The following is an 11,980-nucleotide window of genomic DNA, read 5'->3' on the forward strand; positions in this document are numbered from 1 at the left end:
GTAAATGTCAGCTCTTGTAATAAATTGTATATTTTGTGCAAAAGTATGAATACAGAAATTATAAAACAAGATGGTATTGGTTTCCATTTAATCACATACGCCTTACTTCTAGGTCAAAAATGCAACTCCGTTTCTTCGCGTATTGCTCATATCTAGCGTTAGATCAATTAAGGTAGGTAGGTAAGGTAAATCAAAGAAGGTAAGGGATAACTAGTATCTTTGATTACAAGTAATTTCAGTAAAATTAATAAAATTATGTTTCAACATCCGATATCGATTCACATTGATTTATGTCCAATGTGGATAAGGCCGGACATGACATTGACTCAAATTTTATTACAAAAGCCATGAGGATTACCAGATAAGTCAAAGGCAAGATAAGGTAAAGATACATATATACATCTTGATGCTAACAATAATGACTAATTGCCCGGCTATTATGCTACCAGCATGTTTATCAAATATTGATAAACAAAATTACAATCAATGTATAGGAGTTTATGTGTGGAGTGACAGTCTTGAGGAATCTTTGTCGGGATATTGTTGTTTTTGTTAATAAATTCAAAAAAAATGTCTCAACCTCAAGAAACTACTAACAATGAAAATACTGAAGCGGAGTTTAGTGAAACAGATCCTTTAAAAAATAAAACAAAAGATGAAGAACAAAAAGAAACCAAATCAAGGAAGGATACGATATTGAATGTTGTAAACAACGTGTCTGTGGAACCTACAGCTTTTCTCTTTGTGCTTGCGACTATTTTAGTTTTAATAACAACACAGAATTTAAGTCTTGAAAAAGCTTGTCGAGTCAATTTAAATTATACGAGTGAAATATGTGATTCTCTTCGTGCGCAAAACATGGAGTCACAGAATGAATACGAACGGGAGACTCAGAAACTGATAGCTTCAGCTATGGCATGGAAAACTTACCTATCAGCGACAATACCTTGTGTTATTGCGTTATTTGTTGGATCGTGGTCAGATCGTACTGGACGTAGAAAAGTGTTTATAATATACCCTTTGTTTGGACAGATTCTAGTCTGCATCAACGCTTTGATAAACACTTATTTCTTCCACGAAATACGTCTCGAATATTTTGTGTTGTTTGATGGAATTTTAGAAGGTATTGCTGGAAGTTGGTGTGTTCTGTTTCTTGTTGTGTTTTCATACATCAGTGCTATCACATCTGCTGAGAATAGAACATTTCGTATGGGTTTAGTAAATTTTAGTATGACAGCGGGATTCCCTATAGGTATGGGCATTAGTGGAATTTTCCTTAAAACCTACGGATATTACGGTTGCTATGGACTTGCGTGTGCATTACATACCACTAATGTTATTTACAATTTGATCTTCTTAAAAGATACAGCGGTTAAGAAAGATCAAACAATGGTACGTATATAACTGAAGTTATTTTTAATTTAAAATTTATTTAATTAGCTACCTTTATTCTCTAATAATAATTACCAATTGTGACATATATTGATAAGAGTTTGCTTTTAAATAATAAAAAACCTCTTCCTATGAACTTCGTAAGGTAAAGCTTAATAGTAAATTAAACCTTACGAAGTTCTTAGGATGTGGAATTTCTTTTATTGCCTAACGGTAAAGTAGTTTTAAAATGTACCTAGAAAATAACAATTGAAACCTTTAGATGATAACGATAATCCCAGTTTTATAATCTAATTAAATTCTAGGCAATAAAGGTTTATTATCACAATTCATGTGGATTTAAATAATTATCATAGAGTGATAAAGGGAGACCTACATTGTTCACAAGCTTATTAGCCGCATGTTCTATTTGTGAGATTTTGTTGATTGTAAAGAAAGTTATTATTATAATTGCTAACACCCCTTTGAATAAAGAAATAAAACATTATAACAATAACGCTTTCAAGGGTTAACAGCAACTCGACACATCTAAGCCCAAATAAATAGTCTATTTGAGTCTATTAGTGGAGCTTCCTGTTGTTGAAATGAATTGCATTATTCGTAACATTACTTTGTCTGGTACAATCAGAAGTATACGTATATTAACAGAATGTTTGTTTCATTAGTTTTACTTGGCGAATAATAAATGCAAGAGTTCCTAAGAAATGTTTACCTAGAAATACTTAATCGCACTTGTTACTAATATTATAAATGAGAAAGTTTAGATGGATAGACGGATGGATGGATGGATAGATGGATGGGTGGATGGATGTTTCTTAGAGTTTGTAGCCTAAACGGTTGAACGGATTTCGATGAAATTTGGTATAGATGTAGTGGATAGTCTGGAAGAACACATAGGCTACTCACTTTTATTTTTTTTAATTCCACGCGGACGGTGTCGCGGGCGAGAAAGCTAGTGTATTATAAATCGTTGTAATGTTGAATCATAATTTTTCTTTCACCAGGAGGGCAAAGGATTTCGTTACTTCTGTAAGACGTTTTTCGATCTGTCCAACTTAAAAGAAACTGTAAAGACGGTGTTCAAAAAAGGCGCCAATCACAGAAGAGCGCGAGTTATAACTTTCTTGGCTGTTGTTGCTATGTTGTTTGGCCCAATGTATGGTAAGATTCCATAGTTATTAATTAACCATATGTTTCACAAATATAATAAAGATATAAGAACAAAGTTAAATTCAAAATTAAAGTCATAATCGCTGTTATATTTTATTCACTATTTTTTTTTTCATTGTTATCTAAGCCTAACGCATATCTTGGTCTCTGATTTTTGAAATTACCAGCTTTATAAAATTTTTTTTATTTTCAGGTGAAATATCAATTCTATACATATCAACGAGGTTCAGGTTCAATTGGGATGAAGTGAAATTTAGCATTTTCCAAACATATAATTTTGTGGCACATTCACTTGGTAAGTCTATTTTTACAAAATAATTAAAAAAACGGTACTAATGAACCTCATGTATTTGTAAAATTTATCAACCTCTTTTTAAAAAATACAATATCATTGTTGATTTTATGGGTATTTTCGAATGTTTCGTTATGATTTATTCCAGGTACAATTTTCTCGTTAACCGTCTTCAGTAAGCTTTTAGGATGGCATGATTCACTTCTAGGAATTATTTCTACAGTAAGCAAAATTATGGCTTCGTTTGTTTATTGTTTTGCACCAAATCAGATGATATTTGCACTCGGTAAGCTTTTCAATATTTTTAACCTACGTCTGAATTGAATACTTTCGAAATAATTTAATAATTCTGATGAAAGTAATGAAAATTATTTATGCAAATAATGTTATAGTTAGCGTAGTCAAAATTTACTTTGAGATTTAAAAAAAAGATATATATATATAAAAAAAAATTAAATGCACATCTTAGACGACATAATAAATGTTTAATCAATGGATATAGTTTAATTGATTTTTTTAATCACTTTCAGGTCCATTAGTTGAAATACTAAATGGAACATCATTTTTGGCTTTAAGGTCTCTATTGTCTAAGATGGTTGCTGATGATGAATTTGGTAAGTATGTATCCATACATATAATAAAATTGGAGTATCTGTTTGTAATATCGATAGAAAAATTCCAGATTTCGGGAAGGTCATGTATTTGCGTTGCTGATAACAAAAATCGCATTTAAATTTTTTTGTCTGTCTGTCTGTCTGTTTGCAAGCTACGTATGTGCAGACATTCACTATAGGGTAGTTGATGTCAGCTATATAGACGGGCATATTATAAGCTACTTTTTTATCTTAATATTGCGTGGACGAAGTCGCAGATAACAGCTAGTTGTTATAATAAATCTAGTATAGTGTTAAAATTTAATGGTCACTTCCAGGTAAAATTAACTCCTTGATATCCCTAAGTGAAACTCTGATGCCATTGTTCTACATTCCTTTGTACACGAGGACATATGCCGCTACAATGGACGTGTTACCAGGTGCGGTGTTCCTACTGGGTACAGTGTTGACACTTCCAGCTGTATTCGTATTCCTGTAAGTATTTTTATTACTAGAAGTGTTAAAAGTATTAATAGATTTTTTATGATAAGCGTGATTTTTAAATTGCAAAGAATTAAATAGCACTTCTAATTTGTCATTTATTTATCTTTGAAAATTGGGACTTTATGCCATTTCCAGTAAACGATAGTTCTCCTGAAGTAACTAGATCGTTGACCATGTATGAACTAACTAAAGCCAGTACTGGTATTAACTATGAGTGGGGTTAGTCGAATGAAAGAATGACTGAGGGTCTGTCCCACAACTAGCTGATAGAGGCTTAGATAGCTTAAAAATGACGTTACTGACAGATAAGGTAACGAAATCCGATATTTTCGTCACATATTTTACATTTTGTTATCAGACAATTTACAATGGTGGGACAAGACCTGATACTTCTAACTCATTGATAATGTATGAATTACCTAATTATTATTTGCATTAGAAGTAACTTCTTCTTTGTTACAGTTGGCTCTTCTTCGAACACAGAAGGGGGTTAAGGAAATCAAGGAAAGACAAAATTGACAATCAATTATCATGATAACAGTGAAATAAATTTTTAAATTAATTAAAATTAATTTGTATATCCCTGAATGAGATATGAGTGGAAATGTAATAAGAATTCAGGTTAACAAAGACTTTCCATTTCATCATTTGATCGATGTTTTAGATAATGTGTAATGTAAGATAGATAAATTAATCCACCTAATTTTAGATAAGATTATATTTAAGCTTGTTTTAATTGTAGAAATTAAAGTGTTCATTAAGAATTTATTGTAGTTTTTTTCCCTAAAAATAAACATGAATTTAGATAAATTATAACAACCCGTTATATAATTTAACGGGTTATATAATTTAGATAAATTTTATAACCCATTGGGGGTCTTCGAAGACCCCCAACGGGTTCGAAACTGTCGGTGCCTGCACCGAATATTATCACGTGAGTTTAGCCGTGTTATAATTTGTGTAGTATAATGTCTCACGAAAGTTTTAATAAGTTAAATGAATTTAGATAAAAATAATTGATGGAAAGTATTCATTGAGACGTAACGTTTTTGTTATTTATCTAACTAAAGATCCATTTCCGATAATTTTCGCTTGTTGTGATCTAAAAAGAACTAAGTAAATTATTTGTAACATAACATTTACATTCTAAAGTAAAAAGTAGAGACTTTTTGTATAACACAGCAAAATTATCTATAAATGAGATACATCTATGTCAGCCAGTCGGCTATGCTAAAACAAGGGAAAGGGACCATTATTATGGTCTTATTCGTGGTAGATTTAAATGTAACTAGCTTTTGCCCTCGACCCCGTTCGGGTGGAAATAAAAAAAAAATAATAGTCTATGACTTTTTCCAGACTGTCCCTTACATCTTTGCCAAATTTCATCGAAATCCGTTCAGCAGTTTAAGCTACAAACTCCAACAAACATCCATCTAAACTTTCGCATTTATAATGTTAGTAAGTATGTGATCTATATTTTTGGAATCTCTCGCGGGAGTTGCAGTTACCCCTGAGTCTATAATACAATACAAACAACTTAATTAAGATATATCGTATGAGCTAACTACTGCTCTTTTAAAGCATTATTTTTATAATGCAGATAAAGTAATTAATATCTCTATAAATAAATAAAAATATCAAAGACCGCTATTTACATGCTACTTTATCCATTTTTAATTGAACAATGTTTATCTCGCCTACAAATAATCTCAACAGATATCAACTAAGTAATAGACGTAAAAATGTACAAAGCAACACAGGTATGAAGTGGAAATATATGTCCGACCAGAGGCTAACTTTTAGACCTTCTGCCTTTCCCATCCTTTACCACCTTTATTATCCATAAAGAAAAGATGGGAAGCGGTAGGAAATTAGCAGGTGAGAGGATAAGTCACAAGAGTGAAAATCCCCTTTCTGTGCCTCCCCTCCAGTGTCAGTTTAAGTATCTGTAACATATTAACATGTTGTAAATGTGTACAATCAGTGGTCACTTAACTATACCAAGTTTTAGATAGCTGCCATCTCATTTGCCACCTTTCACTATAAAAACAAATTACTCGAATTTAACAGTCCAATGTAATTCGTGGTAACTTTGTTTCTTTTCTAATCAAGGTGTTTTGTTATTATTTTCATCGATGGCAGGTATATGAGTTTATTCGATAAGATAAAATATATTACATCACTAGGCGTCTCGACTAAAATAATCAGCAAGTACTTGAAATACGCAATACTTTGTTAAACATGTACAGATGATTAACATCATAGTAGTTACAGTTTTTCTGACATAGCGATATCATTCAGTCTTAAAATATCATACAAGTTACTTTTAATTTTTTCCTCTTTTGTATTCATTGTTTTACTGACCAGTTTCATAGAGCTCTGTTAGGTATCGTAGTAAACAAACATGACTTGATTTAAAATATTTTATTGCGTTAAAATACTACTGTACTTGTCCATAGTATTATTTCGCGAGCCTTTTGATTAAGATGCCACCGTTCTATAACTATTCTCTAACCTTAAGTCAACTTACAAAGCCATCTAGATATTTTTGCAGACGGCCTTTTATCAGCGCCAACACGCAACACTACATCACAAATATTTAATAACAATAATGATATAAATAATCATTATACAAATACTTATAATACATTAATTGCTCGGCTTTAGACAATTCTCGCTAAAATCATTAGTTGAACAACAAATTCTAAATGTGAACACCATTTAGATGTTACCTCGCATTTCGAAAACATAATGGATCCAGATAAAGAAAACAAAGTGATTTTTTTAGAAAGTAAGCAAAAAAGTGACGAAGACGCTAAAGATGAATGTGCAGAAACTTCTCCTTTGAAAGCAGGTTTAGATAATACAGAAAATAATGTGAAGAGTGTGCAAAACAAAAAACTAACAATTTCAGAAAGATTAAAATTGATTAAAGAAAATATGACAGTGGAACCTATCATGGCAGGTTACATAATGCCAAGTGTTTTAGCATCTCTAGCGACGCAGAACTTAAATCTAGAAAAGGCTTGTCGTGTAAATCTTAATTTCAGCACCGAGGTATGTGATGCACTCAAACTGAGACAGACAGAGAACTACACGGAATATGAGGAAGAAGTACAGACTTTTATAGCTGGTATTCAAGCATGGAAGAATGTAGTACAAACAGCTATACCTGTTCTTATAATATTATTTGTTGGAGCTTGGAGTGACAAGACAGGAAGGCGGAAAATCTGTATTCTATTGCCAATTGTAGGGGAATTAATAACATGCATTGGATTCATGATTAATACTTATTTCTTTTATGAATTGCCTGTTGAAGTGACTGCGTTGACTGAATCTATTTTTCCAGCGATAACAGGTGGTTGGTTTACGAACTTTATAGGCGTTTTTAGTTATATCGGTGATATAACCACGACTGAAGATAGAACATATCGAGTCGGTATTGTCAACTTGTGTATGTCTTTGGGATATCCTATTGGAAGTTCTTTAAGTGGGCTGTTGCTGACTTGGATTGGCTATTACGGCATATTTTCATTATCAGCATTATTGTATTTGTTCAGTTTAATTTATGGATACTATTACTTGGAGGATACCAAGAGAACAACATGCGAATCGGTAAGAAGGGCTCAACGCTGTGCAAATATTTAAAAGTGTGTTGCATATTAAAAAAAATCCGTATTTGCCTTACAAATACTTCAAATCTATGCATGATAATAGTGTTGGTTGTATTTAATTTTTATTACAGTTACCTACGTAATCAACTAATCCTAGGAATTACTATTTCTACACGCTTTTTAGATTTCGAAGCGATATCAAAGCAATATAATTCGCTTATTTTGCATCTATAAACTGTTTAAACTATTTCAGAAAAATAAAGGATGTATTGGCTTTATATTAGAATTCTTCGACACAAAATTAGTTGTAGACACTTTTAAAGTCGCGTTCCGCAAAGGGTGTGGTAACAGACGACTTAGGGTGTGTCTCCTTCTGATCGTCGTGTGTGTGGTGTTTGGACCTTCACAAGGTAATTTTGAGTCATTTCAATATGTTAAACTCTTACAATTTTGCTTTCATTTTCACCTGTCGTTGTGTGGAGGTGTACCAGCTAAGGGGTCATTTTTACTAATGCTGCTTCGGACTTGAGTCCAGTAGACCATAGCTGTTTATGCAGCTTGATAGTAAATTGCAATTGAAATTGATTTCTATTTCTTATGATTACAGGTGAATTTAGTATTTTATATTTGTTTACAAGATATAGATTTAATTGGGACGAAATACAGTATAGCATGTGGACGACGTATTGTATCGTTACGAATCTATTCGGTGAGTGCAATTTTAATCTCTTTAAAGTTTTATAGTGAATTCATAGTAATAGCTGTTATTTTTGATGCAAATATTTTTCCAGGAACTTTGTTTTCCATTAGTTTGTTTAGTAATTATTTAAAATTGGACGATACTTTGCTGGGAATAATTTCATGTACGAGTAAGATTGTGGCTTCATTTGCGTATGCGTTTGCAAGAAACGATTTAGAAATATATTTAGGTGAGTATATACATACAGGTTTTACTAAAAAAACAAGATCATTTTGATTTGGTAAAGAGGAAAAATTCATGTTAAACTAGGCTATGAAATTAATTTATCTGCTTAAATGCAACATTTATGATATTTACTAGATCGTGTTTCGAGCGTGAATCGTTAATCATTTTTTAAAAATATTGCGTGATGTTAATCTTTTGATAGCAAGAACTAATCCAAGTGAACTGAAGGAAAGTAGAACAATTATTGTACCTTTGATATAAAAATATTATTAACTAATAGTAAAATATCTAAGTGAACAAAAGCTGAACTGCATGACTAAATGAAGTATGATATAACTGCATTATTATGAATGGATCCCAGTACTGGTTTCCGGTATTATGTACTATGTAAATATCCGATATAGATACCTCAGAATACGTATTGTAAAATACTGCGTAGAAATGATTAAAATCTCAATCTATGCCATAAATCCATATAATTGATAATATTGATAAATAAAATAGTGGAAATGATGTCATGGTTCACAAATTTTGAAGATTTGATAAATGCCTATTATTAATTATTGTTATAAATAACAATTACAATTTACAGTAATATTATAAACGACTTTACTGCTGATAACATGAATGATTTGAACTATTTTAGTCAACTGTTTTAAGATTTTCATCTCTCGTCTCATCATCGTTAACCTGCTCTTCTCCCAAAGAAGTGTGCACAGTATGTACTGCTCCATACATCTATATCAGCCCTTATTTTTTTTATAACATAAGGTGACAAACTTGCAAGCGGCCACCTGAATCCAAGGAACGGAAAGCGACCGCTGCCCCTAAACATCCGCAATTGCAGATGCGTTGCCTACCCTTAATTGACGGAGGAGGAGACGCACATAAAGAGAACATTTCCCCTGCCTATGCGTCTCGTCCACCGTGAAATCCACTTTTCTTTCCCATCCTTTCCTCTTAATAAAAAGGTGGAAAGGAAAAGGGACTAAAATTAGGCTTCCGAATTCTGAATTCACTCCCCTCTTAAGAGTATCCTCTTTAAATTATTTAAACTTTCGTGAGACATTCTATAATTAATTGTTTACGGCTTACTCACGTATACTTTTCTTTTTCCGGTGACGGCACCGACCAGTTTCAGACCCTGCGGGGGTCCTTCTTCATCCTCTTTCAGACAATCCTTCAATACTCTCTTCTTCTTCTACCTTCATAGTCATTCATTCAGTCTTAGTCATTTTAATAATATAAGAAATCTGGATCCAGTATTCGTGTTTTGTACTTTACTACTAGATATGGATTAATTCTCTAAACCTTTTTCATAATTGTTTAAAATATGAGGTCCATGGATAGTTTAGTTTGATTACGATAAAGAATTTTGATAGTAACCTTACTTTGATTATAAAGCCTCATCTAGTTTGTATGTCTTGATTTATTTGTGTTAATATCTCTTTTTTACGCAGCCCCACTTCTGGAAATACTAAATGGTACATCATTTATAGCGATGAGATCGATAGCTTCGAAACTGGTCAGTGGACAGGAATTTGGTAAGCAACATTGTAAATAAACTAACTATTTAAAAAATATTAATACCCAATAATTATACTATATGAGTGTAAAATTGGAATAATCTAAAACATTTCATTATCTATCTTCAGTATACAAGATAGTGATAAGAAATCATTATCTGAAAAAAGTCTACATTTTTTTTTAAATCGATTCGGTTTTCCCAGGCAAGGTAAACTCGTTATTCGGATTGGCTGAAGCGATGACTCCCATTGTGTACGGGCCTTTATATTCTAGAACGTATATGGCGACTCTAAACATTTTGCCCGGGGCTGTCTTCCTTCTGGGAGCATTATTAACTCTACCAGCGATTGGTATATTTGGGTAAGATGTTTTCTATTTTTATTGAACCTTGTGTAATATTTTCATGTTTGTTACATTTTGAAAAGTATGAATTAAAAATGTAGCATTTTATATTGATCATTTTATTCAAGCAATTCATTTGATCAAAAGTTTAAAGTTGAAGTTCATAAAGATGATTCTAAGAACACTTGAACGGCGTCTAAAATAACATTCTAATATCTTAGATGAAATTTAATTTCGTTTGAAATAATTATTTGTTTATTAATTTAATTGTGTACAATTGTACGTTTATTTTAATTTCAGTTGGCTTTATTTCGAACATCAAAAGGACAAACGAAAGGCAACACAAAATTTATCAGATCCTGAAAAAAATTAAACTTTATTTGTGAATAAAATAAATTCATTCAAAATAAATTAATTTTTATTATTGCACTTGAATTCATTCTCAAAAGCAATAATGCTGTTAATATAAATTAAGCCTTCATAATTAAAAAGACATCATGTTAAATACGGGAGCATGTTAACAAACTATCTACGCAATTAGTTGACGTTAATATTTTTATAGTAATAGTTGACAAACGAGCAATCAGCCACTGGAATAAGCAAAGCGACATTTATCCATAGATATTTGCATTCACTTGTTCCCAACTTTAATCAACAACATATAACCTCTTCATTTGTGACCCCTGCACAGAGAAGGGATATTTTTCCTACGCATCCCATCCCCCGACAAATGCACTATGTTATTACAAACTCTCGAATGGTATGTAATAATAGCACGTGAAATTTAATTTATACTAAAAAGACCCTGTCTAGGGTATAGCTTTGTTTCATGTTATCACTTGCCTGTTTTTATAATCAAGCGAATTTAAATTATTTAAAGAAATGCCGATATATTTCTGACTACAGAGTAGTGCAATTCTGTAGAGTGATTATTCCTTTGAAACCAAGCGGCATAGACTCTCGTAGAGAGATCGTTCTTTATCGTCCACAAGAGTGTTGCTGCGAGTAAAATTAATAGCAACGAAATAGAAAATTTAAAAAAGAATCCCATACACGGATTTATTCAAGAAGGAGACGACGAAGTTTACCATATAAGCAATATACAGCAATAGCAATACACAATGACGAATCCTTATCAACTCATGTATAACGGTAACATGCAGGAGCAAAATTTTTTTTGAACATTGTAATATTACTTTGAGTTAAGCCCTTTTTATCAGCTTTCCTATTTTAAAACAAAGGAAACGTGTTTCATGAGAACAGATTTACACGATACATGATATCATAAAACATTCCCTCATCGTTCAAGAGTCATTAATTAAAATTCTCTTAACAGCTTTAATATTAAAAGCTCGTAAAAGATATACGCTGGCTCCCAACGAAAGGATTTTACTCCGAGATAATAGCCAACTTTCGCTTACTCATTAATCGTAATGAAATTGCCACGATAAGGATGAAGCTCGAAGTTAAAGTAATAAGGAAAGAGGGTAATAATGTTATCATAACGCCCTTATTTTGTTGAGTATGCCATAACACCGATTGTCGGTATCATAATTAACACACCTATGAGGTCTACCATATGATGAATATTTGGAAAAGTCAATTTCCCCATTCAATTTTA

General features: G+C 32.0%; 2 protein-coding genes across 2 annotated transcripts; both read left to right on the forward strand.

Moving 5' to 3' along the window:
* Positions 1 to 437: 437 nt before the first annotated feature.
* LOC106100136 (solute carrier family 46 member 3-like) lies at positions 438 to 4,486 on the forward strand. Its single transcript, XM_013278879.1, has 7 exons — positions 438 to 1,392; positions 2,397 to 2,553; positions 2,756 to 2,857; positions 3,003 to 3,140; positions 3,385 to 3,468; positions 3,786 to 3,942; positions 4,414 to 4,486. Exons 1-7 carry the CDS (start codon positions 571 to 573, stop codon positions 4,484 to 4,486), a joined length of 1,533 nt encoding a protein of 510 aa, XP_013134333.1. The 5' UTR covers positions 438 to 570.
* Positions 4,487 to 6,702: 2,216 nt separating this feature from the next.
* Positions 6,703 to 10,732, forward strand: LOC106100084 (proton-coupled folate transporter-like). Its single transcript, XM_013278819.1, has 7 exons — positions 6,703 to 7,566; positions 7,819 to 7,975; positions 8,173 to 8,274; positions 8,357 to 8,494; positions 9,951 to 10,034; positions 10,221 to 10,377; positions 10,660 to 10,732. Exons 1-7 carry the CDS (start codon positions 6,703 to 6,705, stop codon positions 10,730 to 10,732), a joined length of 1,575 nt encoding a protein of 524 aa, XP_013134273.1.
* The last annotated feature ends 1,248 nt before the right edge of the window (positions 10,733 to 11,980 follow it).

Source organism: Papilio polytes, unplaced genomic scaffold, assembly GCF_000836215.1.
Source record: "Papilio polytes unplaced genomic scaffold, Ppol_1.0 DF824069.1, whole genome shotgun sequence".
NCBI classification, from domain to species: Eukaryota; Metazoa; Arthropoda; class Insecta; order Lepidoptera; family Papilionidae; genus Papilio; species Papilio polytes.